This window comes from Prinia subflava, chromosome 2, assembly GCF_021018805.1.
Source record: "Prinia subflava isolate CZ2003 ecotype Zambia chromosome 2, Cam_Psub_1.2, whole genome shotgun sequence".
Classification (NCBI taxonomy): domain Eukaryota; kingdom Metazoa; phylum Chordata; class Aves; order Passeriformes; family Cisticolidae; genus Prinia; species Prinia subflava.
The window spans coordinates 14,582,692-14,607,756 of record NC_086248.1 but is presented as its reverse complement, the minus strand read 5'-3'; the positions used below and the strand labels follow the sequence as shown (position 1 = coordinate 14,607,756).

General features: G+C 45.5%; 1 protein-coding gene across 1 annotated transcript; it reads left to right on the top strand.

The window, feature by feature from the left end:
- The first annotated feature begins 3,248 nt into the window (after positions 1–3,248).
- LOC134563582 (inositol 1,4,5-trisphosphate receptor-interacting protein-like 1) lies at positions 3,249–5,312 on the top strand. The gene has a single exon (XM_063421618.1). The coding sequence runs from the start codon at positions 3,249–3,251 to the stop codon at positions 5,310–5,312; it is 2,064 nt and encodes a 687-aa protein (XP_063277688.1).
- The last annotated feature ends 19,753 nt before the right edge of the window (positions 5,313–25,065 follow it).

Here is a 25,065-nt window from a genome sequence, read left to right as displayed (position 1 = left end):
TCCTCTTTGGTTTTACATCACGGGAGTAACACATTTTCTCCATTTTCAATGCCAAGACACAAAAGCTTAGAGAAACTTGATGAAAGCCACAGACTAAATCTGCCATGCCAGAACAGAACTTCAAATTTTCAGCTCTCATTGTTTCCCTGTATTTTCCTCTCTTGGTCTTACTGCTTCTTGGTGCACTGAGAGCAGGGACTCCTGTGAAGCTACTAGGAAATATGACTGGAGATCACATTACTCCAGTCCCATCTGTCTAATCAAGTCCATCTCCTGTGTCCCTTGAGAGCGCTGGAATGCACAGTGTGACCTTGGGGGTGCAGAAAACTTTAAGAGATGTCTCACTGATGTCTCATCACATGGTCAGTCCTATTTCAGGTCATGCCTTTGTATTACAATGCCATCTTTAGGATTAAGAAAAACTGGGTGCAGACACTGTTCATAGAGAGAGGCACAAAGGGCACAGTAATACCAGCAAATAAAATGGGCACAGGCCCATTCTCTGATCCTGAGGACATTGACCTGCCAGAACAGGTATGTCCAATTCAGCTTTATGCAGCAGGGTGGCAACATCCAAATCACTTAGTGAGACTGAGTCCAAGCTAATTCCCAAACTGTGGGATGAACATTGCCTGAAAGTCCAAGCTGACTTAGGTCCGAACACATTCAGGTCCAAACCACACTAGGCACAGCAGAAGGTCAGGAAGACTCCACAGACACCACACGAGCTCCAGCAGCAAACCTCTTCAACAGTGGACAGGGTGTCTAGTCCACCTGGGAGTGCACACACCGGCTGAGAACAGGATTGTCTCTGCAAGAAAAAAGCATTTTCATTGCCAGGGTGTCTCACAACAGCACCCTCTTACAGCAGCCACAATTATGAGTCCCTAGATGAAGGAACACTCTACGTCAGGAGCCCCCAGCCTGCTATTTGCAGAGTCACATAGATTATAACAAAGAAGTGCTGACTCTTCAAATCATTATGGCTGAAAATGATCAGAGCTTGTTTGTATATTCTTGTCCAGCATCAGAGCTTTGAAAATGGTCAGCTGGAGAAAAGGAAAAAACCGATGCTCCAAATGAACTTCTGTGTCCGTGTGGAGCTGCTGTGCACCTGCAGGAGGGAGCAGCTGGGGGAGGAGGACATGCTATGTTTCCTGCACCACCCCGAGGAGGAGCTGAGAAGGAGACAGGAGCCCAGCCTCCTGCACACTCTCTGCACTGGCTCCTATCTAGATGTGGAGAAAACTGTCCGCTGGTTCTATCGCTTTGTGAGAGTAGCCTGGCTGCTGTTGCCTCAATCCCGCCACTGGCGTTTAACGCTGCAGCCCTCCAGCCGCTCCTGTAAATTTCAGCTCAGCAAAGACGGGGAAAGCTTCGCGGCTGAGATGATCTTTGCGGTGCGGCAAGGAGACTCAGATATCTTTGTGGGCAGCCGGCCTACAGAAGTAGGTGTCCCAAGCACCACCTGGATTGAGACTTACGCCGTGGCAGAGGCAAAATTCTTCAGCCACGTTTCCAGGCAGGCCCCCCAGGACAGCTGCCACTGCAAGTGCCTGCAGCTCCTCACCCACTTGCCCACGGGCGTAGCTTTTCCCAGCTACGCCGTGAAGACTGTGGTGATGCACCTCCTGAACGGCGTACCCCTGACACGGTGGCGCAGGAGGGATTTCCAGCAGCGACTGATGGATATCCTCAAGTACCTGCAGTGCTCGCTGGAGATCAAACAGCTTCGCCACTTTGTCATAGGCAACGAGTGCCTTCCTGGGGAGATCCGCCTGCCCTCCGGCTTCCGGGTGGCTGAACCGCCCAACCTCTTTCAGCACCTGGCGAACAGTGCGGATGCCCACCTGAGGGCCACGCAGGAGTTCATTCTCCTGCTACAGCAGGTCAAACAACTGCTGACCCACAGCCCATGAAAGAGATCCTCACGCATGGAGCTTACGGGCCCTCTTGCCACACCCTGTATATATTAACCTCCTGTAGTTAGGGCATTTACACAATATAGGAATACCCTGTAGTTAGTGCGTTTACTCTATTTATTAGGCCCCTCTAGGTAGTGAATTTACTAGATCTATAGGAACACCCGAGTCAGTGCTTTTACCATAGAGATTAATACCCTCTAGTTAGTGTGTTCAGCAAGCCTGAACCTTCTTTGCTACTGTTGCAAGAAACTGGACTATTCCAGTATTACCCTCCTGTAGTTAGGGCATTTACAGAATATAGGAATCCCCTGTAGTTAGTGCACTCACTCTATCTATTTGGACCTTCTAGTTAGTGAATTTACTAGATCTATAGGAACACCTGCGTTAGTGCTTCCACCATAGATATTAATACCCTCTAGTTAGTGCGTTCAGCAAGCCTGAACCTTCTTTGCTATTGTTTCAATAAACTGGACTCTTCCAGTAGCTGGATTGTGCAAGCTCTTTTTGAACCCGAGCAGACCTAGAGTATTTGTAAATGCCACACGATGGTCTCCCCGGTGCAGCAGCCACTGAAGACCATGGTGGCTACAAAGATGATTTTTGCCCTGTGCTCCCTTGTACTCTCAGGCCATGCTGGCCATTTCACTTGGGCTCTGAAACTGCCCGGCAGTTCTGGCTGGGCAGGGATCAAGCACGAGGCACCGCTGCTGGGCCTCCTTGTGTTCACTGGCGAGACAATGAAGATCCTGCTCACGCCAGACGCTCTCCAGGGCTTTGGCACCACAGAAATGAACTTGTTGGACATGCAGAACGCTGTGGTCTGCAGTTGGCAGTGGGAGCTGGCCACTGCAAATCACCCTCCTACACCTGCTAATCACCCCTGGGAAATGTCTGCAGGGAATCAAGGTCCTCTCGCAGAGGCACAGCAGGAACAGAAACCCTGCCCTGGAGAAGCCCCATGTCAGCACCAGGATATTCACCACCACACACTCAAGGCTGTCACTTAGCTCCCAAGAGCACCCCACAAGCACACACGTGAGCACCAAGGCAGCCAGTTCCATCCCACAGCAGGAGATTTCCAGGAAGAAAGCATTCATGGGTGATGTCACTGAATTTCAGACTGAAAGGCTCGATGGGCTTCAGCCTGTTTTGTCAAGGGAACCCCCGGCAATGTATTATGACCGTGGCTCTGCTCTTGGTGTGTGTCAGGTCTCTGGTTGCCCCGGCCCATTAGGAGTCCCAGAGCTGAGGTAAAGATGGAGGGCGGGGCCGGCCTGGCCGGGCGGCACCCTGGCACTGTGACACCACAGCACCAGTGTCACAATGGGGGCAGCCATCAACAGGAGCAGCGGGCAACGGCGGCCCAGTGCAGCCTCGGCCAGCGTCCAGCGCGCACGCAGACGGGAGGCTGTGCTGAACGGCGAGCGAGGGCCACGGCAGAGACGCCAGTACCCGGGGAGACGCTTCTCACCGGGCACACAGAGGCCGGTCCCTCACGGGAGCGCCTTTGGCAGGGCACGGGGCTGCTGCCGCAGCAGCGGCGCAGGCCTGGCAGCCCGCCGCCTGCCTGGCCCCCTCTCCTGCCTTTGCATCCCTGGGCCTCCTGTCCCCACTTCCCCTATCCGAACCTCCCTCCCATCCCCACTCGACCCCTGCTCAATCCCTCAGGCCATGCTGGCCATCACTTTCCTCCTCCTGCTCGCGCAAGGCCTCATCCAGTACCCGCAGCAGGCCGGCGACGGGCTGGATGAGGCCACGCGGGAGCGCATGCAGCTGCGGGCTGAGTATCTGAGCCAGCAGATGGCTCAGCTGCTTCAGGAGCTGGAGCAGAAGAACCTGGAGCAGAGTGGCGGGGCCTGGGCAGCCCTGCTGCTGTGGCAGTGGTGGGCTCTGACTGGAATCCTGGTGCTTCTCTTGGCAGTGTGGTTTGGACTTGGGAAAATGAGATGTGATCCACCCAACAGTGGCCACAAGGAGAGGTGCAGCAGCAACTCGGTGGAGGAAGAAGGCCACATTGTTGTTGCAAAGAAAGAAACAGAAAGCAACGATGCAAATGTGGAGGAAGGCAGTAAGGATGGAAATGAAGAAGGCAGCGATGTTGAGGGAAAGGCAGAAAGCAATATTGGAAATGAAGCAAAAGAAGGCAATGGTGATGCAAAGGAAGAACTGAACCGCGATGAGAAGGGAGCGGAAGCCAATGCTGCTGCAAATGAAGAAGACAAGCAGGGTGCCAAGGAAGAAGACAGTGAGCCCAATGTCCAAAGGAGCCTGGGAAGCCTTTTAGAGGAGCGCCTAGCGTGGCCTGTTCTGGATCTGCACAAAGGCTGCTCGCTGATAACGGACCTGGCGGACAAACTCACACACGTCTTCCGACAAGGCTTGTCCGACGGCTTCTACCCGGTGCCACAACAAGCCATCGGGGTGGGCAGCGCCTTTGAAGGCTGGAGTCCCCACGCACAAGATGTCGTGTACAGTGTGCTCGTACCCCTGAGTCCTCCTCCAGGACACGCCTTCCACCTGGATCTGGACACTGCAGGGATGCTCCAGAGGAACTTCTGTGTCCGTGTGGAGCTGCTGTGCACCTGCAGGAGGGAGCAGCTGGGGGAGGAGAACATGCTATGTTTCCTGCACCACCCCGAGGAGGAGCTGAGAAGGAGACAGGAGCCCAGCCTCCTGCACACTCTCTGCACTGGCTCCTATCTAGATGTGGAGAAAACTGTCCGCTGGTTCTATCGCTTTGTGAGAGTAGCCTGGCTGCTGTTGCCTCAATCCCGCCACTGGCGTTTAACGCTGCAGCCCTCCAGCCGCTCCTGTAAATTTCAGCTCAGCAAAGACGGGGAAAGCTTCGCGGCTGAGATGATCTTTGCGGTGCGGCAAGGAGACTCAGATATCTTTGTGGGCAGCCGGCCTACAGAAGTAGGCGTCCCAAGCACCACCTGGATTGAGACTTACGCCGTGGCAGAGGCAAAATTCTTCAGCCACGTTTCCAGGCAGGCCCCCCAGGACAGCTGCCACTGCAAGTGCCTGCAGCTCCTCACCCACTTGCCCATGGGCGTAGCTTTTCCCAGCTACGCCGTGAAGACTGTGGTGATGCACCTCCTGAACGGCGTACCCCTGACACGGTGGAGCAGGAGGGATTTCCAGCAGCGACTGATGGATATCCTCAAGTACCTGCAGTGCTCGCTGGAGATCAAACAGCTTCGCCACTTTGTCATAGGCAACGAGTGCCTTCCTGGGGAGATCCGCCTGCCCTCCGGCTTCCGGGTGGCTGAACCGCCCAACCTCTTTCAGCACCTGGCGAGCAGTGCGGATGCCCACCTGAGGGCCACGCAGGAGTTCATTCTCCTGCTACAGCAGGTCAAACAACTGCTGACCCACAGCCCATGAAAGAGATCCTCACGCATGGAGCTTACGGGCCCTCTTGCCACACCCTGTATATATTAACCTCCTGTAGTTAGGGCATTTACACAATATAGGAATACCCTGTAGTTAGTGCGTTTACTCTATTTATTAGGCCCCTCTAGGTAGTGAATTTACTAGATCTATAGGAACACCCGAGTCAGTGCTTTTACCATAGAGATTAATACCCTCTAGTTAGTGTGTTCAGCAAGCCTGAACCTTCTTTGCTACTGTTGCAAGAAACTGGACTATTCCAGTATTACCCTCCTGTAGTTAGGGCATTTACAGAATATAGGAATCCCCTGTAGTTAGTGCACTCACTCTATCTATTTGGACCTTCTAGTTAGTGAATTTACTAGATCTATAGGAACACCTGCGTTAGTGCTTCCACCATAGATATTAATACCCTCTAGTTAGTGCGTTCAGCAAGCCTGAACCTTCTTTGCTATTGTTTCAATAAACTGGACTCTTCCAGTAGCTGGATTGTGCAAGCTCTTTTTGAACCCGAGCAGACCTAGAGTATTTGTAAATGCCACACGATGGTCTCCCCGGTGCAGCAGCCACTGAAGACCATGGTGGCTACAAAGATGATTTTTGCCCTGTGCTCCCTTGTACTCTCAGGCCATGCTGGCCATTTCACTTGGGCTCTGAAACTGCCCGGCAGTTCTGGCTGGGCAGGGATCAAGCACGAGGCACCGCTGCTGGGCCTCCTTGTGTTCACTGGCGAGACAATGAAGATCCTGCTCACGCCAGACGCTCTCCAGGGCTTTGGCACCACAGAAATGAACTTGTTGGACATGCAGAACGCTGTGGTCTGCAGTTGGCAGTGGGAGCTGGCCACTGCAAATCACCCTCCTACACCTGCTAATCACCCCTGGGAAATGTCTGCAGGGAATCAAGGTCCTCTCGCAGAGGCACAGCAGGAACAGAAACCCTGCCCTGGAGAAGCCCCATGTCAGCACCAGGATATTCACCACCACACACTCAAGGCTGTCACTTAGCTCCCAAGAGCACCCCACAAGCACACACGTGAGCACCAAGGCAGCCAGTTCCATCCCACAGCAGGAGATTTCCAGGCAGAAAGCATTCATGGGTGATGTCACTGAATTTCAGACTGAAAGGCTCGGTGGGCTTCAGCCTGTTTTGTCAAGGGAACCCCCGGCAATGTATTATGACCGTGGCTCTGCTCTTGGTGTGTGTCAGGTCTCTGGTTGCCCCGGCCCAATAGGACTCCCAGAACTGCCGTAGTTAGGACATTTACAGAATATAGGAATATCCTGTAGTTTGTGCACTCAATCTATCTATTTGGAGCTTCTAGTTAGTGAATTTACTAGATCTATAGGATCACCTGTGTTAGTGCTTTCAACATAGATATTAATACTCTCTATTTAGTGTATTCAGTGCTTACAGTTGTCCGTTCTCTATCTGCACAAAGGCTGTCATCTGCACCCTGAAGAGTCATTGATATCTTCAAATGGCTTAGGTGACAGCAAAGGGAGGGTTTGCTTGTGCCCTTACTGCTGGGAAACGGGTTTTTCTGTTCTGGTTAATAAAAAGTACCTAGTCAATTTTTTCTGTAAAAAGAACTGTTTTCAGCAACAGCACAGGAAACAGTATTACAAGGAGAAAATCCAGGCAGGACAGATGTATCTAAAGGCTCAGAGTATCTTGTTAGAGATAGGTGGAGAGCAGGTTGAGGTTGTGCTGGCAAATGGGATTGGATTGATATTAATATGAATAAATTGTATTAAAGCTACTAGAAGCCTACTGAAGAGCAGCCTATTTCTATTTCATAGAGGCCTATGAATCCAATTCATAGCCAAATGAGCAACCCAGACAGTGAACTACCTATACATACCAGAAGCTATCTTTAAACACACCAGGAGCTCTGTCTTGATTTCCATCCCAGATCTCTGGGGGTGAGCATGAGGAGGCAAGAACAGGAAGTAAGGAAATGTACCATGAAAAATATAAAGGAATCCATTAAGTTTAGTCTTGTGGACTGGCAGTGGAAAAGAGATCATAAGAAAGTATAACCAAAGTGCACTGACAAAAAGGAAACAATTGACCTTGGAAAGATAAAAAGATTTAATGAAAGTATCTGTAATTTATGAACTCATTCTGCTGCCTTATGAACCAAAGTGAATAATTTTTTTGACTTCCTGTCTTTCTTACAACCAGTGTTCCCTAATTTTATTTGACACATTCTTAAATAGAAAGGATAAGATTTGAGATTTTACCAATTTCTCTTTCAAAGTGTCAAATAAGTATTTCACCCTCTGATATGAACCACAACTGCTGTACAAGTAAAAACTGGTCGCACACAGTGCAAAGAAAGGCAAAAACCCCATGTCTATTCTCAAATTTCTTCACCAATGTAGTAGGATGCTTTGAAGACTGGTTTAGAAAATTACTTAAGCAAAACCATATTCAGCTTGATTTCAACTGTCCAATCAAGTTGACAATATCAATAAGCTTTAAACTGTGGTAGTTAAATCAGTGCAAAACTGCCTGTGGAAGATACTTCAGAACTCCTATTGAAAACGTCCCTGGTTTATCAGCAAACTTCTGACATATGCATATAGAAGAGCCCTTGAAAACATGGGTTTAAGCAAGCCAAAGCAGAACAGTTAACAGCCAAGATAGAGGCACTCCCTAACTACTAAATGCAAAACCAGTTCCCTTTAGAAAGAGGAGAAGCATTTTCAGAAGAGACAACCCCTCCCAGCTGGCCATCTCTCTCTCAGACTGTGTTGGAAATCTGTCCCACTTGTGTTCCTCAAAGAGCAGCAGAGGCTGCTGCAGGTGGGCTGGCTAGCTGGGACATCAAACTGCCTGCTGGAGCAGCTACAGGGAGTAACCCTTAATGCTGGGTGGAGCTGATGACTGGGCAGCTAAAGCACCTGAAAAGTCTCAGTCAAAATTCAGGGAACTACACCCATCACTTCATTCAAATGGGCAGGCCAAGTCCAAATCCTCATTTAAAATGCTTCCATTTATGGAGCCCTAGTATCTTATTTAATCAGTTCCTAGGAAGTTTCAGAAGAAACTCAAGTTTATAATCTGATGTCTTACACTCTGCAGAACAGCTATCTTGAAAAGAGCACCAACAGCGTTGACTGGCTGAGAATATGGCCTTGTAGATGTCCAGTGCTGGTCCCAAGGATCCTGTGATCCCTCAGCCAAAGTTGCTTATCCACCTTCCCTTCTGGCTCTTGGTTCTGAGATCCAGCCATGTCTCTGCAGCAAAGTCTTTCCCCACCCCTATTTGGTCTGCACTGTTTTACTGAATGGGATAGAGGTCCCTGCATAAAAACACCTTCCACTGATTGAAAACATGGATAAGAAAATCCCAATCAAAACCACTAACTCTGAAATTCCAGTGTCATCTGAGGCTACCATATAATTCTCTCAGGTGTCCTCACCTTCTCTCCTTGTCCTCAGTGGTGGAGAAAAGAGAGTGGAGACAAACCAGCCAAGTGGTCTCCAGGTTGATCACTCGGCACTTCTGGATGTCTGTTGCTGAGAGCAATCTGACCCTAAATAGGTGTTTTTTAACAGATTACCAAGTGCTGTGCCTATCTGTCAGTGATGGCCATGGTGCAGTACTGTCATGGCAGCCTTGTGCCCACCATGAGAAAGGACTTTTCTTCAAGGGCAAATTTGCCTACACACAGATCACTGAAAGTTATACACAGCAGGGTAAAATCTCTCTTTGTTTTTAGGCTGAATGCTTCAAAAAGCAATCTAACTACAAAAAGCTGAATTTTGTGTGTCTGTAAGAGACACCTCAAGAAAAATAAAAACCCACATCAAACTTGGAAGACTTCTGCCACTGTGACACCATCAAGCAGGACCCCTAAGTGCCACAGCCTATCAGCTTCTCACATTTGTTACTTGTTAAATTCTCACAAACATTTTCTTCGCAATTAAGCCTCAATACTTTTTCTCATCTGAAACAGGGAGTTGCTCCTGTTCCTAAAATTGAACAAAATGAAGCAGATTTTAAGTGACTTTCAAAATCACACAGGAAAGAGAAGGTAAGAAGCTGTTCAGTTCTATTAGTCCAGTGGTCTAACTGTAAGACCATCCTTCCTTCTGAACACTGTGCTTTAATGGGAAGCTGAGATAATGAAGAGGTTTCCAGTGCTGCTGTGTCCCATCATTGTCTGCCCTGCAGGGCTGGAAGCACCACGGCTATTCTGCACTGGGCAATGCCCACGCATCCATCTCTGCAGTGAAAACACAGCTAGCATCAGCACCCACAGCCAAGGACATTGCTGATGAGATGCCACACTGAAACGGAAGCCCAGAATGTTTGTGATCATCAAGGTTGTAGATCTCAGCACCTGGAACTAGTCCAATGCAGAGTTCATAGTCTTCAGCTGCCCACATCATGGCTTACTTCCATTCCTGGATCCCAGCTGCTTTGTAAAGTGTAGCAACCTTTTTTCTTGTGAGGGGTAAAACAGGGACACAGAGAAATGTCCTTTGTAACGTATCATATGAATGGGCACTCTCTGCCTCCATTCCCACCTTCCTCAGTTGACTTAAATGACATACATCCTACACCAAATAGGAATACACAAAGGCCTGTTTGCTGCCATAGCCATCAGAGAAGGAATGCTCTGGAGACACCAGGATGAGAAGCAAAACACTAAAAAATTCTGTGCCTGGATGCACATTCAAAGTGTCTTTTTGCAGACCTTCTCTGGGGTGCCAGGACTGCCCCAGGTTCCAGGACTGTCCTAGATGGGCTTGTGACCCCTTGCACATTTAAGCTTGCCAGGTAAAATTCCTGCTGCCTTCCAGTGGTGTCTGCACTTTTACAGCATGCAAAACAAAGAGATCCCCACTGGAATGAAGAGGCCCTTCTGCCAAAAGGCTCAATCATAGGAGCAGTCTCATCGGCCTTGCGGGGGCCGATCCGATGAGTAAGGACTAGTCCCATGAGTAAGACCCATGGGACTGGACGCAGCTTGTCACTCATTTTTCAAGTGTGTGCAGGCCTGCTAAAGCTGACCTATAAACTGGGAAAGAACGCAAACGTTAATGGGTACACTGTCCTCTCTTCTAAGGCAAATCCTGGGATGCCTGAGGCAGTCTTCTTTCCCATCAAACTTCCTTGGTTTCTCCAGGAAGCCACATACTTGGGGTTTGTGGCCCTTGACTGAAATGAGAATATAATCTGACAATTTAGAAGAGCCCCACTAATTTCTCAAACAATGCCTGCTCTCCCTGCTTTACCTGGAGACTCTCCAATGCAGTAGTTAGCACGCTAAAGCCCCAGCACACACTTAGAAACACTCTCCTTTAAAAAATGCACGCAAAAGTGTTTATATCAGCATGGTGAGATGGGCCAGAGCAGGGGCTGTAGGCAAGCAACACCACTGGCTTTCCTCTGTTGAGATATTCCCCTCCATTTTTTGGAGTGAAAGCTGACCTCGTCAGAGCTCTTTGGATGAATCACTTCTCTTTTATAAATGTTTTTACTGATTCTACAGCAACTGAATAAACTCAGAGAAAGAGAGTTTGCTGAAGGCAGGTGTGTAATTCACCTTCCCTGCTCTTTCAATAACTCATTCCCACAGGTACATTTACAGTAACATATGAGCATTGTGTGTGAGTAGAAACACAACTAAATTCTGCCGTGTCAGCAGTACCAAATGTGAATGAAAAACAAACAAAAGCATGTTGTAAACGCTGTTTGAGCAGCTCCTAAGATTGGAGCTAGTGGAATTTGCCATGTATTAAATCACAGTGAATTTGTGTTTGCATTCTTCCTACGTATCTTTGATTGCTATTCTTTGATTCGTTATCACCAATTAGAATATGTATGCAATATTATCATCATGTTACAAGCATATTATCAGCTCCTGGTTGTACACACAATCATTTAATTTCCTGATCTCTCTGAAACACCGGCTGCTCCATGGCTGACACAGAACAAAACCGAAGAGGGAAAAGATCACTGAGGACACTGACCTAGTAAAAGGTTTGCTGAAGCCAGTCTGTTTATGGGGGATTACTACAATGTGCTGATTAAAGAGATTATGATTATCTCTTTCTAAGAGATTTATCTGCTGTGATTGTGTGTACATAAATGCTTCACTGCAAGCAGCTAGAGGAAAAGCTATAGTCAGATAGAACCAGATCCACAACCAAAGTATTTGGGATAAGTAATAGAAAATCTCTTAGGGAGCAAAGAATATCTAGCCAGATGTCACTGAATCTTGGCTGGGCAACATTTCATTTGACAAAGCCTGTGCCCAATCTCCATCTGGCAAGAACTGGCAAAACTCCAGTGACTGGCTGAAGAGCTGGCCTATATTCAGCAGGAATCCCATCTTTCCCTTCTGCTTCTGAGTACACCAGGCAGAAAGTCAAGAAACCTAGCAAAGGGTCAGAAGTGAGCTAATGGCTCATGTGGGTCGAGGTGGACTGCCATAAATCAGCTTTCAGATTAGGATTTGAGAAATGCTCTGGAGCTATAATGATGCAAGATGCTACGCACACAACATGGCTGTTATAGGTCATAGCCAATCTATAATGCTGCAGATGAGAAAAAAGGGGGAAATCCAGACCCAAAACTTTTTACAGAATTATTAGTCTATGTATTACCTAAGCTTAAAAAAAAAATTGCTTGAAGATTAAAGGTCAAAGAGAGGTGATGTCAAACTCACATCCAAGTAAAAATCTTGGGAGAACAATTTGCTCCATGGCTGACCCTGAAGGGGCAGAAGGGCCACCTTAAGTGATGAGATACAGGCAGCCAGGGCAGAGATTCTAGCAGAGTGGCTGCCTTGTTCCATGCTGCCCTGACAGAGCTCCATGACATAAGCTCCTCCAGCAAAGCTTTCCCTGTGAGCAGGACGCTTTCCCGGTTGACTGGTACTCTTGGAGTCGCTGGGGAATGGAACTGCTTAAACTGGGGTGTTGCAAAAACTGGGACTTCAGAGCAGACCCGTGACAGCCAGTTGTTTGTGATCATCTTTTCTGGCATTGCTACATGGAAAGGATCTCTTTTAACTCCAGGCTCTGGCAGAACAGCTCTAACAAATTTTGCCACAGTGGTTTAAGACATCCCCTTTATCTTGCAGCACATCCAGACACATGGGGCTCACAAGAGCACCCCAGCTACCCAGCCCATGCACAGGGGATTGGCCTGTCACACACAGGCACTGAGACCAGATAAAGGCACCCACACACTCTGCCACCATGTCACCTCATCCATTGCCTGACAGTCTGGGGGAATGACCATGGGGAGAAGGGTGTTGCAAAATGATTCAGTGACAAAAATCACCCTGGCCAAGTCAAGAGCTGCAGTGCACACTGCTTGCTGATGGAGGTATGGCAAACACGGTGTTTGTAGTGCCCCCAGCTCCTGGAGGGTCACACCGGGGAGGGGTTACCCACAACAGAGGTCACTGACAGCCCAAGAAGCAGCTGCCACATTCATCATGAAAGAGAAGCAGCCAGACAGCCAGAGGAAATGTCAGTGATCATTTTCAGTGCAGCATTCCAGTTCATGCCTCAGGAGAGATGGAAAGGTAGATCTTAGGTTCTCACAGTTTCTAGACCTTGCTCCTATGCCTGTGTCTTTTATTTTTGACACCTCTCTTTCCTGTGTAGTCCTATCCAACTGCCCCAGGGACAAGCTCCTCTTAGGCTGTGAATTCTGCTGGCAAGAGTGGTGCTACTCCAGCCTTGATCTGAGCACTGGGACACAAGTCAGGTAAGGTGGTTTCAGACATAATCCTCTCCTCATCACTGGTTTTCCCCTCTGCTTGAGCTAACTGGTAGCAAGTCTCAGGCTTAGATGACCTGCACCACAGAGGGAATCAGTGCTCACCTTTCCTTCTCCAGACCCTTTCCACAGCCCCAACTTTGGACTTCTGGGTCCTCACAGCAGAGCATCACAGTAAATCCAGCTTATACCTCCTTCCATGCTTGCCCAAATCTGTTCTCCAGAAAACCAAATTGTGTCACTTTCTTTTCCTCCTGCTTGCACTGATATAGAATAGATCAACATCTGCTAGCAAGCTTTGTGATAAAAGGAGACTCCTGCAATAAGAGTTTCTACCACTGGATGTAGAATTTTATTAAAATAAGAAAAAACAAATTATTGACACTCTTCTGCTTCTCTCCATGCTCCTGTTGGGGCCATACCCAAATTATTCCCATCTGCCATCCTGCTTCAAATTTAAAAGCAGCAGTAACCCATAGATCCTTGCAACTATGATTAATTCTATCTGAGAAGGAAGAAAACCTCAGAATTCAATGAAGAAGTTACCACATACAAAAGAGATGTTGCCTAATAGTAGCCGGCTTTTATTTTATTAGAACTATAACACTGAAATTAGTTACCAATGTTTTGACGTCTGCCTTTGATCTTAATAATATATGTGGTGAGGATTGGACAAATCGGTAATTGTCTCCAGCTGGAGACAAAGCAGTTGGAGGAGAAGCCATTTCAGGATCCTCTGTAGTTGCTTAAGTAAATCCTAGGATTAGGAGCATGCAAATTTTACTGGGGGAGGGAAGAGAGAAGGGACTTGCAGCGCTGGACAGAAAAATGAACAAAAATTATTGTAGGTGGGCTAGGAACTGAAAATGCTTGATTTTAACTGATTTCAAGAAAATGGAAAATTCAGTTTTTCCCTGTTCTGTCTGTAGTGAAAGCCAAAGGCTGGTTCACAGGTGCAGCTGACAAACCTATCCAAAGGTTTGTCATAGCTAGGACAATGAGAAAGAAGAGACATGACAGAGAATTGGTTCTGGAAGTCTTGTCTTGGTATGGGTACCAATGAGTAATGATTCACAATGATCTGAACCATAGTTTGAAGCTTGTTTCCTTCTGCAATCCAAGAAGAATTCTGCAATCCTTTTGTGTAAAGGACATTTGTCCTGCTTGCTGAGTAAGGTGAGCCCTATCCCCAAAATGTCTTTCTGCTCAGGGGTGAACACATGAAGACTTCTCCGGTCAGCTTGAGCAAGAGACAACAGTTTTCTGGCCTGTTGTGAGTGGTGCCTGAATCTTTCAAGAGTCCTGCCTAAAAAATCTGGGGAATTCGGGTCAAAGTTTAAGCAGGTCAAAAGTACACTTTTAAACAGAAAAACAAAACCAGGAATACTTTTGGAACAGCAGAGATTATGTCCTGTCAAGCTCTTTTTTCCAGCAGGATGACAGAAATACCACCTTCAAGACCTAACAGTAAGACTGGCATTCTTCCAACCAGACTTTATTCCACAAACACATCCCTTATGGTCTAATATTTTGCTCTATGCCTCCATTTCATAGAAGAGTTTTGGGTTGGAAGGAACTTCTGCATCATCTAGTTCCAAGAGACACCTTCCATCAGAGCAGGTTGTTTAAAGCCCCATCCATTTAATGAATGAAAAAAACCAAAAATAAACTTATGAAAGAAACATACTCTCTAATCTCTTCAGATGTTATCAGCAACAGTTTAAAGTAAGCTGGAGATATTTTCATTTGTTGCTCTGGTTTCGAAAGCATTAGGGAAAGATCTTGTATAGGAAAAGGAGAGGACTTGTAGAAGCAGAAGACATTTGTGGGCTGCAGGGAGCTGTTCTCAAATTTTATTTGTAGAACATACCTTAATGGAACTACACTGAAGTGGTTTTACTTGTGGTTCACAGAGTGAGTGTTACTCATACTCAAGGTTGACTTGGGCAGGAGCCATTAAACACTTCAGACTGCTCAGCCTCATAACATGCACGATACGGCCATGGAAAGCATCTTCAAGTTTCTTCACAGTACCTAGTCAGAGCCTGGAAGCTGTTCTGCCTCTGAGGAGGCATTTCCAGGCTTGGGTATTTGTAGTTAGATGCAGCTCCAGTCTTCCAGACTTAAGGCCGATGATCACCATTGAAAATCAGACGTTCAGCAACTTTTCTGGCAATAGTGCTTGGTAATAACAGAAGACCTCAGAGTAAGGCTTTGGGAGGAAAAAAAAAAAAAAAGGCGCTTATAGCTCACATAAATCTTCAGGTATTTTAAAAGAGGACATAAGGGAATATGCACAAACCCACTGTTTGCTTATACCTTTCTTTGCATGATGTGATTTGCAAATGCTAGTTCCTGCTCTGCTCTTTGAATTCCTTGTGAGCTCAATTCATCTCTGTAACTGCAAGTATATCATTCTTGATATTTTTTCTTTGTGTTTTGTTCCCAGCTCTTCAAGTCCCTTGCTGTCCACTTTCAGTGGAATCTATAAAGATTGGTATTGTTGGGGCAGGAAGGAGACTCGAGTCAGTGGTAACTTCCTCAATCCATTGTTCTTGAAGAATGTATATTCTGAAATGCATGAGCATCAGCACCTGCAGCCTGCACCACACTACAGGGCCCGGTGTGTTGGCTTACAGTCCAAACCCACAATCTTACCAAAAGGAGAAACAAAGAGCAGGGATGAGGACTGGTATATGTCCTGTAAGCCCATTCACGTTCTGCTCTTTTTCCCATGGAAAGCTGATGGGCCAGATGTGTTGTTAAACTGCTCCTTAGATGTTTCCTCCGGATCATCACCACTTCTTCTGTGATATTACAGTAACAGCTCATTCCTACAGGCTCAGCGGTTGCAATTTGTTTCTCCCGGAGAACCTCATTCTGCCCCTTACTCTGCTTTGGGCAGGCTGCCAGTAGCACACCAGACTGACACGATGTTGGCTCCAGCATCCATAGACCCTGCTTCTAGCTCAGCCTGGCCTCGGAGCCACATCCCAGCATGTCTGTGCCGGTGCACTTCAGGGGTGTGACTTACCCTCCACCTCCACTGTGATTCCAGTGGTGAGGGAACTGCACATCTGCTGCTGACTTTGTCTTGTTTCAGCCTTTCTTGCCCTTTAGCACCCAGGACCCCTTTCTGCCATGTCCTGATGACAACCCAGAGGTGGGAAGTAGAGAGGTAGACACTTTCACTGTTCCATAGAATTGCAAGAAATGAGACAAAGTGACTTTTGGAGGACTCTGATTGTAGCATCACTTCTGGAGGAGGGTAAGTTCTACCTACCCTGCATCAGTTAGGTGTTTAGCTAATCTGCTCCTAAGCTCCTGTGATGGAAATCTCACACCCTTTGGCCCCCTCACAGACAACTATAGGCAGAGCAAAGGTCCCTGCTCCATTGCAGATATATAAGGAAAAGCATAAGAAACAGGTCAAGAACAGAGCAAGCTTCTCATCAAATGCTTCCAGCTTCAGGCAGTCACTGAAGGTTTCTTGAGCTGGAGATGGCATCCAGGTTCTAAGGTACAGTAAAGCTCAGTAGATATATGTTTGGCCTCCCTAATAGCCTAAGGTTACTGGTCTCACAATGTACATATTTATCATACACACAACACTACATGTTTGTCTTAAACCTGCTACCTGATAATTTTATTTGATAGTATGTGGATCTTACATCATGAAGAATACTTAGTAGTTTTGCAACCTTCCTTTACAGACCATTCCAACTATTTTATAGGCTTCTATGATATGACTGCTCAGTTGTCTCTGTTTCCAGGCTGAAGTGTTCCCCACTGTTTGGTCTTTATTTGCAAGGAAGCTCCTCATTTTCCTATTAAAAATGCTGTTTCTCTTCATGCATAGTTGTACCACAACCTTTCTCATAGTGACCTGACCAGAACTCACCCTAACATCCACAGTACTGGAGCTCTTGAGGCTTGTGTATAGTGCAGATACTAATTAGGTTTTTTTATATTCCTCTCCTCTCATTTCCGGTAACTTTGGACTGTTGCTGAATGCTGAATCAGTGGTTTCAGAGAACTTCATCCAAGATCTTTTCTGAATACCAGTAACGAGCTGAGAGCTCACTGTTGTGACCCTGCAGCTGATTGGATTTTCCTGCCTGTCCCTATTATTTTGCAGAGTTGATGTGCCAGTGTCATGTCATAGCATGTCACGCTGACAGCTGTCACTTTGTTTTCTCTTCAAGTTTACTGAATTGTCCTACAGCTCTGTGCAGCCTTTTTTGTTTTTCACTTTCCTGGGTGATGATTTATCTTTCCAAATCAGTTACAAATATATGGAACAGCACAGGATCCCCAGGAACACCTACACTCTGCTTTTCCTGTCAGAGAAACTGCTCTTGACTGCCAGCATTTCTTTCCTGTCTATAACAATTTACGAACCCACAGGAGGACCTCTCCTCTTACCCCCTGAGAATTGACAGAAACCAAGCCTATCTGCCAAGCAAAAGGCAAGATATAGTATTCCGAGCTTTTCAGAAAGCCAAGTATTTGAATTGTTGCCATATGTACGGATATCCCAAACATGGTACACCTTCTGTACAAGGAGTTACTAAATAGTTCAGTGCTTAGTCTGGAAAAGAGACAACAGAAAAGGGTCATGAAAGAAGTCGGCAAAATCAAAAGCATTGTCACAAGGAGGATGAGAAGCAAACAGCTGTCTCACTGTTTCCTCAGAGCCAACAGCTGGAATGAAGTTCGGGTGAAGCCACGGAGCCAGGCACAGCATTAGCAGTAGGAAGTGTCACACCATGCAGTGGCAGTAGATGTTGTGGAAGCAAAAATCTACAGACTTCAAGGAAAAGCTGGAAGAATATACAGAGACCATTTCCAGCTAAAGCTGTTCCCAAGCTAAGTGGTGCCAGTAGCTTGTTGAGTAATAGGTAGAAGGTGCTGCTATAGGAACACATCAATGTCCGAATCAATGTGAGCTACACCAAAACATTGCTCAAAGAAATGTCACATGAAAGAATAAACAACTCATCTGAAGTTGCAAATGCTCACAGCATTTTCACCTCTCCCCAGGTGCTCTGTCAGTTTGCAATCCCATTGCCCTCATCTAATCCTACAACCATGGAAGAAACCTACCGTCATCTTCAGATGCTGAAGCTGTTCTCTGGGGGAAACTATAAAGCCTTCTAGATATAAAACCCAACTAAAAATGGCATTTAAGACCTAACTTGTTCCTGACTGTGGCTACAGTCATCTTTGAAACTCCTTTGAAACTCACAGTTTCAAGGGCACAAAACACACAAAAGTAGACTCTGCTGGTCTTCTTTAGCTCAGAAGTAAAATAGAAGAAAAAAAACCCGGTGTGTTGTTCTGATTCTTTAGAAATATTTTTTAAAGATCCTCTTTTATTCATCACTAATTGTATCTTCCAGAGAAAAGGACGTCTTTAGTTTAAATCATTAGCAACAGCAAGTGGGGACAGGGATGTTTTGACAAATACAGTCTCTAATTATATCACCAATTTCAGAGCAGGGAATGTACCTTTTTTCCCTACCTTCTCTTTAAGGCAGAATTTATTTGCATTTAACCACCTTCCTGGTGTATGGTGCGCCATACTGTCAGGAAATCAAAGACTTTAACAGTCTTGTCCATCAGAGCAGACCAAAATTTCAGCTCCCTCCCACAGCAGTTAAGACAGTGCTCTGACAGAAACAGTCTGTGGATTTGAAAACTTTCACTTTCTAGAATCATTGGATCATGGAATAGTTTGTGTTGAAAGGGTCCTTTAAAGGCAACCTAGTCCAACCCCCTGCCACAAGCTCAGGACATCTTCAATTAGATCAGGCTGTTCAGAGCCCCATCCAACCTGACCTTGAATAATTCCAGAGATGGGGCATCCACCACCTCTCTGGGCAACCTGTGTCATTGTTTTATCACACCCATTGTAAATAACTTCTTCCTTATATATGATCTAAATCAACCCTCTTTCTGTTTAAAACCATTACCCTTTATCCTATTTCCATGAGCCCTGCTAAAATGTTTGTCCCCATCTTTCTGCCTCTGTCCCACCTTGTTCTTCTGAGACACTGTCCTTGTCTCATCTCGTCTGATTTTGGGACCTACCACAGCACATACATTGGGAATGTGTGTTGGAACAGCAGAAATCTTACACAGCTTTCAGAGTTTTCTTCATCTTCATTCCACTTTGGAAAATTATTTGGCAAGCAGGAAGTGGATTTGTGAAAAGCATACAGCAGATCTGATTTCCCAAGGGCAGCACCCTGCTGGACTTTGGCCTCTGAAGCAGAGGGGCCAGGGCAGCAGCTCTGAGAGCCAGGGAGTTCTAACACCTACACAGCCACTTCCCCTTACCCCAGCATGACAGATTCCCTCCCCTCAACAGCCCCCAAACTGACAGGCAACCATTAAACCAGGCAGTACCTTGTCATTGTCACAATAAATACACAGCAAACATCATCTCAACACAGCTAAAGCTCCTCCAATGCCAGTGAGAGTGTGTCTTGCACCAAAGCAGCTGGGTCAACCCCATTGTTTTGGAAGCTCTGTAGCTGGGAAAGACAAGATCTGCTGGTAGAAAAAAAGCCCAAAGAAAATGAATTGAAAAAATTAATCAGTAACAGTTCAAAGCCTGTATGTGGGATGAAAACTGGTTTATGCTTGATAATTCTAAGAAATGATTCAGTAATAGTTCATCCAGTGCAATGGGTTCTCTGTAATGAATGCAAACAGCATCCATGAGAGCCAATAAAAATTACCTTCAGATTAGCTCTCTCTGCCTTTGGGTAGTTATGTACCCAAGTAAGAACTTTCAATTGAAAGAAGATGATCACATGCTAGTTTAGTGCACCCGAGATACAGGTCTATTGTTGAGGGATTTAGAGCATGGCACCACAGCTCACTCACATGCTATCACTGCTTCTCCAGCTAGAACACACGAGCTCTCATTGACGTAACAGAATTTCCCTCCTTCAGTGCTGAAATCCACATGCAAAACAGTGTTCAAAGAAAATTGAATAGCTTTCAAATTTCTTGCTTTCATCTGATTTAGAAACTGACTGAAGTACCCCAGAATAGTTACTGTCCCTTGTGTATTTATGTCCTTCTGCCTTAGGGCTTAATACTGCTTTGTCTGAACCCAGTGGCCAACTTTACTTTTATAGACCCTTAATATTTATGGAAGAAAGTGAAATCCTACATGGAAAGTTTTGATTCTGTCGCATTTCAGCTTGGTAGTGAGGAACACTGTCTAGGATCCATGGGGAGCCTGCAACAGCTTGCCGAAATACTGAAGATATTCTAGATATGCCAGCTTTAAAATATAGTGATGTACAGAAGGCTTTCAAGAAAGAGCAGGAAGCTGCTCAGAGAATGGACATTAGAGGGAAGGCTGGAGGCTTGGATGCTGCCAAAATCTTAGGACAGCCTTGTCCTGGGGATTTCTGAGCTCCATTGAGAGACTTGAGCACACCTGAACTCTGAGCAAGCCCGCAGGCCAGCCCCAATTCTTGTCTTAGCCAAGAAGCAGAAATTTCGACCTGTGAGAGTAGCACAAGCTCATAAAATAGAAGTTGGTTTGCTGTACAAGGACCTTACACAGTAACAGGTCCTTAAGTCCATCTAGTTCTTCTGCCTGTTTTGTATCTTGAAGTTAGTTGTGTGGATGCCCTAAAATGCATTACTCAGTACTCAGCTAGATGAAGCGATACATGAAGTAAGCCAGAAGTAGGGGAGTCCCAAATTCAGAAGCCCCAAGGCTTCCTGTGATTAAGAAATCATTTCCACTTAGCTCCTACCTGTTAGTAGTCACCAAATTCCAACTACACTAGGGAAAAACAAAATTGATAGTAATTTTCATTCCTACTATTTCTACTTAGTGCAGAAATTGTTTTGCTGTTAAAAGTTACCAGCTGAAGACAGACTGAAAAAAATGAAGAGGCTATCAGTGGCAGGTTGACCCCGGCTCGACACCAGGTGCCCTAAAGCTCCTCTAGCGCTGCCCTCCTCAGCTGGACAGGGAAGAGAAAATATAACAAGAGGTGTCAAAACATGCATACATAAGAGGAAGGGAAGATAAAAAGGGTTCAGACAGCCCAACACTTTAGCCCTTGTGATTAGCTAGCACCCAAATATCTAACCCCCTACAATTCCAGATGTTGTAGGGGAGGTGAGGCAGCAGAATCAGAAAAAATGTTTGAAAGAGTTTACATTACTATTTCTACCTGACCAGCTGTACCAGCTTTGCCATGCTGGCTGGAGGAATCCAGTTAAAAAAAAAAACAAAACATGAAGTGCAGGAAACCACACCAGGTCAGGACAGGACTGCACCTTCTAGGGGAAATGACAATAAAATTAAACATTGAAAGTTTTCACTGAAAACCCCAAAACAGAGCAGATTACTTTCAGCTCTTGAAAATTTGACATTTACATTGATAAGCTTTTTTTAATTGGAAAATGTTTTAAGAGAGACATTTGGCCAAATCTCAAACCATTTTCCATACCTCCTCTCTTCCTTTCTTTCCAGCTGCTTTACTGACTGCCTTACTAAACAGTGACTTTTTCAGAGTTATTTCTTTCCATGAGACATTGCTTCAGTTTCATGGGAAGTGGACTCGTTGAAGAAAAGAGCTCTGATTACCCAGATCTTCAGAGGCAAGGGAAAATAGTATGTCATAACTGACACTAGAGGTCAATTACTTTTCTGTGATTAAGAGGAAGCATGTAAACAGCACTAGAGGCCAAAGCAGACATCCACTTTTGAGCATTACTTTCTAGAAATCATTTCAGTAGATATCATGTACACATCATTTAAGAAGGGAAAGAGAGATCCTCTGGAGGGAAGGAGCCACCTGCCTTGACTGTTTGGTCATTTCATCCTGTAGCACCCTGAGGTGTGGGGTGTTCTCTCTACTTGGGACCAAATCCTCCTTGCTTTGCTCACGTGACATATCCAGCATATCCTGGCAGCCCTGCCCTCACATCTATCCCAAATGCCATCACTGAAGCAAGCTTTTGTTCCCACCATTCCAGGGATAACAAGCATTTCTTGAATACCTGACATAGCCTTGTGCCTCACCTCTGCTCTGAAAAAACTTCCATCTTCTTCCAGTTTTTAACTGGAACTTTTCATGGTTTGGGAGATGGACTACAGGCATAAAGGACTGTCACCTTTGAATTCTCCTGGAATAACTGCCTCGAAAGTTACCAATCATTCTAATGTCTTCTCTTACTGGCTAAGTTGCAGATGAGTGACACCAGCCCCCAACTACAGGCACATGTGAGATATTACACAATGCTCCTGGCTGTGTCTGTACTTGTAAACTGAACAGTGTCAGGCCCCATCCTAAAAACTGAAGAATGATCATCTACACTCTTCTTCTAAGTGATAAATTGCAGCAATGCAGTTACCATGACATTGTGCAAAAGTGATTTGTTGAAACCTGTCTAAAATATCTCTGATAGAGGATATTTATTTGTTGTGGAGATCTGTTTAAAATATTGCCTCATTTTCAGTGCAACAGTGTCATAGTCCCATTGGGCAATGCACAATTTACATGTGGGAAAGGAGAAAAAGTACCTATGATGAAACTTCCCTTTTGATTCCGTTTACAAGGATATTAGCAGAACCCCAACAGATAATTACTTTTCACAACACTGTCAATTGCATAAGATGATTAAATCCTCACAGGTAGGCATGTGGTCTTTTATGACCCATGCACTCCACTTGTGACCATGCACTCCACTTGTGCATGGTCACAATATTATAAAGGTTAAAAAACAGAAGAAAATGCACCTACAGAAGAAATGCCAGTAAATGGAAAGGACAAAATATTCATGATTGAAATCAGAAAATATATCATTTGGATGCTTTTGAATACTAAACATTTTGTGTAATGGTACATAATGTAACTGCATGTATATAACTCTATGTTGCAATTATACTAATGCTGCAGGTAAAAATCAATCAAAAAATATAAAACACACCAATCTCAGTCAAAACATCCAGACCTTAGTGAAGGAGAGCTAGCACAGCACTACAGATACACACAGAACAGAAGTGGAGTTGGGGGGCTTTAAAGCAACCTTGCGCTGCTTATTGCCAGTGACATGTACAGGAGCGTGCACCAGCTCTGGTGCCACAGCTCTCTATCTCCAGGCTCACACAAACTCCTTCTGCTCAAGATGTGAGATACACAGCCAGTCTACTATTACCATTTTAGTGCTCATTCTCAAATCTGTGCTGGATCTGTACAAATTTGTACCAGAGATCCTGATATTAACAGAAAAAAGTGGAGCGTAGAGAGAAGCACTCCAGAAGAAAGAGCCAGATGTTCAAACGAGATAATAAGTAGGAGAGAGCGAGCAGCTTTGGGAGAAACTGCTGTAGGGAAGGGTGGTTCCAGGAATTGGGAGTATAAATTCTGATTAGGGCTGGGCTGGTATTTCCCACTTCAACTGCCTAGTTTTCTCTTTAATGAGGAAATGGAATTTTTCCTTTTATCCCCACTCAATGAAGAATTAAATGGGAACAAGGACTTGCCTTCATAGGTAAACTGACCCAAATCTCAGCATAACCCTACTGAATGAGAGCATTTCAACTTGTACATGATCTTACTGCAAAACTATTGTCCTTCAAGTCTAATTATATATAGCTGTCAAAGGAAGTTCAGCACTCAATCCTTTTCAAAGAGTACGGTAAAAATTACTCCTTTCTGAACACGCTCAGGGTGGATCTTCTCTTCCTGGATATGCTCCATAGTTTAAAACACTAAGCAAACAACAGAAGATGGAGATCCTGAAAAACAGTCAGCAACAGGCAGACACACTTCTGGATTCACACTAATATGGACAGCTTGGTCATTGTGGTTTTCATTCACTTGTACAAAACCCAACTCATTTTAGCTCTGCTGATAAATGAGTGCAAACCAGTCTGTACCAGGGGATACTTGCAAGTATTTTGCATGGAAATGCCACTTACAGGACAAACAGAAAGTAACATGTTACTTTATCAACAGAAATTTGCAACTAGGGCCCACGTGGATTAAGGATCTGGGTCAAATTAAAAAACAGAGGAGAGCCACTAATTTGATCACAGGGCTGGAACACCTCTTAGGAAGACAGGCTGAGAACTGGGTTGTTCAGCCTGGAGAGAGAAGAGTTGGGGTGACTTTAGAGCACCTTCCAATAGAAGGGGGCCTTCAAGAGAGCTGCAAGGAACTTTGCACATGGGCATGTAGTGCATGTAGAGATAGGACAAGGGAGAACAGCCTTAGGTTAGATATTAGGAAGAAACTCTTTACTGTGAGGGTGGTGAGGCCCTGGCACAGGTCGCCCAGAGCACACGTGGACTCCCCATCCCTGGCAGTGTTCAGGGCCACGCTGGGTGGGGCTCTGAGCAACCTGGTCTAAACCAAAGTTTCTCTGCCCACTGCAGAGGGCTTGGAACTAGATCTTTAAGGTCCCTTCTACCCCAAATGAATCTATGATTCTATGACTTAGAGATCCTTTAAAATTCAGGAATTCCTTTTCTTCCAATTGCATATACTATAAGTGGTGCTAAATCTGATTATTTTCTCCAGGTTTTACTATAAATTGTTCATTTTGGTGATAGGACTTTTTCATGTTCAACACAAAGAGTCAGTTGTTGAGTAAAATGGGCTTTGAAATACAGAGATAATGATCAAGAGGTAAAATGTATTAATGAATTTATGTGCTTTCATTCAGTTTAAAACGCCCATAGTTCTCAAGATCAGACAAAATATATTAGCTATGGACATATGCCAAAAGAAGTATTTAATCTTTAAGAAAGAGATAAAAAGATAAAACTAGTGAGTGATTCAGTGGAAGGATGAGACAAAGGGGGAAAATTACTCCAGTTAATTAATGATACACATTTGCTCCTTATGCCCTACAATATTCACAGAGTAATCAGGCTGGAGAGGTCCTCGAAAGTTCATTAAACATTCCTCTTCCTCAGGGAAGGCTCCACTACACCTGAAGGTCCAC